This window comes from Cryptotermes secundus, unplaced genomic scaffold (genome assembly GCF_002891405.2).
Source record: "Cryptotermes secundus unplaced genomic scaffold, Csec_1.0 scaffold547, whole genome shotgun sequence".
Taxonomy (NCBI): Eukaryota; Metazoa; Arthropoda; class Insecta; order Blattodea; family Kalotermitidae; genus Cryptotermes; species Cryptotermes secundus.
Genome location: NW_019734361.1, coordinates 114,533 through 117,335, shown reverse-complemented (window position 1 = coordinate 117,335; position 2,803 = coordinate 114,533). Strand labels below are relative to the sequence as shown.

Here is a 2,803-nt window from a genome sequence, read left to right as displayed (position 1 = left end):
TACCCTTTGCTTCTTTGTAATTCTCATAATTCTACTTTATAACTACTGAAATAAAAGAGGGGGGGGGAAGGATTTCAATGGTTCGGTTACACTCCCCAAGCGAGGGTTGGTCTGAATCGAGAATCGATTTCAGACCCAAATCTCGTTTGGTTGCTGCTCATTCCTCACCACTCAATTCCATCGATACATACACAAATTATCAAGGTTTGAGGGTTTTAACACTTGCCCTCATCCTGTTCCTTTCCTGGCTAAACCTTATTCTAGTTTCTTACTTATGGACTATAACAACACTTACAAAATTAAACTGTCACATAACATTTTTTTTTCTGTCTCTCCATGTCCTTCATTCTCTGACCATTCACTTGCGTCAAGAAAATTTCACTTTTCCGGAGGGGGGGTTTTATGGTTCACCAACACTGCACTTCACTCGTCATCGAATTCGCTGGGGTTGCCTAGACCGGTTGCGTTTTACAAACGTTTGGTCTATTCTGTCTCTTTCAGACACTATCCTCTCTTACTTTCCTTCAGTGACTGACCCTCCTGAATTCGTGTGCAACTAGCCCTTTAAACCTAAGGTAAACAATGAACTCTCTCTCTCACTCTCACTGTACAATGTTTTTTTTTTGCTACCAGTTTCTCCTACAATCGCTCTCTGTCTCTCTTGTTGGGTTACCCTCCTTGGAATCAATTAGTGCCCTTCGTGGATTGAAATTTGGGAAAGGGTTGGTCGGCTGCAATCCACCCATGCACTTCATTTGGAATTTCTCAATAGTAGTAGATATAATTAAAAAAAATTTCGAAATTTCAACGACTTTTCCACTCTTTTTTTCCGCTCTATTTTTTTTCTTGAGAATCCTCTTTCAGTCCTGTCTGTGGAGTCTAGGATTCGAGGTTTTCCTCGAGGTAGGTTTTCAGATGCTTTAGGTTGAAGAGCCCCCTAATCCTGCCTTTTGAATCTGCCAGTTCGAAGATGGAGGGGTTTACTCTTCGATGAACGATGAATGGTCCCTCAAACGGTCTTTGAAATTTAGAAGTAAGGCCCTGCACTGCATCTGATACAGGCTGACACTTTACTAGCACTAGCGCCTGAAGACTAGGCTGCCAGTTAGTCTTGCCAGTTGTTCGTCGTTTGTTTCGCCGATCTGCTCTTAGTTTCATCTGAGCATAGGCTTTTAGAATTTTGTCAGATAAGACATCTTCCCGGGGTAACTGGTCTGCACTCTTTTTCAGTATCTTTCGGAAGATATCCGGCCTCGGATTTCCATCGAGCAGTTCTACAGGAGTATAACCTGTAGACTGGCTAACAGAAGAATTCAACCAGTTCTCTATATATGGCACGAGTTCTGGCCATTGTTTGTGCGTCTCGTGGCAGTAGATTCGAAAGTATTTTCCAAGTTCGCGCATAATCCGCTCGGTCGGATTACTTTCCGGGTGTCGAATAGGAGAGTATCTACACTGAATGCCCAAATCGGTCAGTGCTTTCCGCCATGCAGGACTCGCAAATTGCGATCCGTGGTCAGACAAAATGGTCTCAGGTTTGATAACACTTTGGAAATAGTGCTCCCTGAGCTTCCTTAAACAGCTCCTAGTTGTGGCTGCCTTTAGTGGGTATAGAGTTACATGTTTGGAGAAGAATTCCAGACATACCAACAGGTATTTCACTCCACCACGACCTGTAGGTAGAGGTCCATAGAGGTCTATCGTTAATAGCTCTCCTGGCCTGGTGGGGAGATGAGATACTCTTTCAATCTCATAGGACCTATTGGGATGTTTCACACGTTGACAGATGTCGCAGTGTGCCACGAACTTCCGCACCTTTCTTCCTAATGACTTTAGGTGGAAAGTGTGTGCTATTTGCAACATACACTTATCGGTACCTTGATGTCCCAATAGCGTATGTACATACCGAATCACTCGGTCTTCTAGCTGTCTGGGTAACATAATTCTCCAATAGGGATGGCTCCTGTCATTTTTGCAGAACAGGATCCTGTCTCTTACCATGTACCTGCCCGAAAATTTCTCTGGGTCGCTCTCCAGTTCTTCCCGTATTTTATTTAAAGCGGGATCACCGAGTTGGTGTTCTGACAGATTGCCTAATTCTTTCATGAGTGTTCTGTCAGTTCCCAGGTCTACCCTTGCCACGAATAACTCTTTCGGCTTCAACACTTGGTCGCGGCTCTCTTGGCTTAACCCAATGGGGTTGCGGCTCAGCATGTCTGCAAAGAAGTTATCGCTGCCTTTAATGTGTACAATCTTCAAATCGTACTCCTGCAGCTGCATTACCCAGCGTGTGACTCGACTAGATGTCAAATTACACCTCTTCAGAAACGATAATGCTTTGTTATCGGAATATACAGTGATGGGATGACCTATCACATATATTCTGAACTTCTGAAGCGCATAGACTACAGCAAGCAGCTCCTGTTCACAGGTGGAGTACCTCCGTTCTACGGGGCTCAACACTCTGGATGCGGTGGACACTACCAACGTCTCACCGTAGTCGCTTTCCTGGGTTAGTATTGAACTTATCCCCAGCTTGCTGGCGTCAGTGTAAATTGCATACGGGGCGTCATCACGTGGATGGACCAGGTGAATGCTGCGCGCAAAACTCTGCCGCAGGCGCAGGAATGCATCCTGTGCTTCATCTGTCCACGACCACTTCACACCTAGCCTCAATAGCGGCGTTAGCGGTGCGACGTAATTTGCATAGCCTATGATGAATCTGCTATGAAAATTACAGGTTCCGAGAAACTGCCTCAGCTGTTTACTGTTTCTCGGTGCTGGATAGTTGAGGATGGACTGT

General features: G+C 45.1%; 1 protein-coding gene across 1 annotated transcript; it reads right to left on the bottom strand.

Moving 5' to 3' along the window:
• Window positions 1-879: 879 nt before the first annotated feature.
• On the bottom strand, window positions 880-2,280 carry LOC111868869. Its single transcript, XM_023859911.1, has one exon. It carries the CDS (start codon window positions 2,278-2,280, stop codon window positions 880-882), a length of 1,401 nt encoding a protein of 466 aa, XP_023715679.1.
• Window positions 2,281-2,803: the final 523 nt, after the last annotated feature.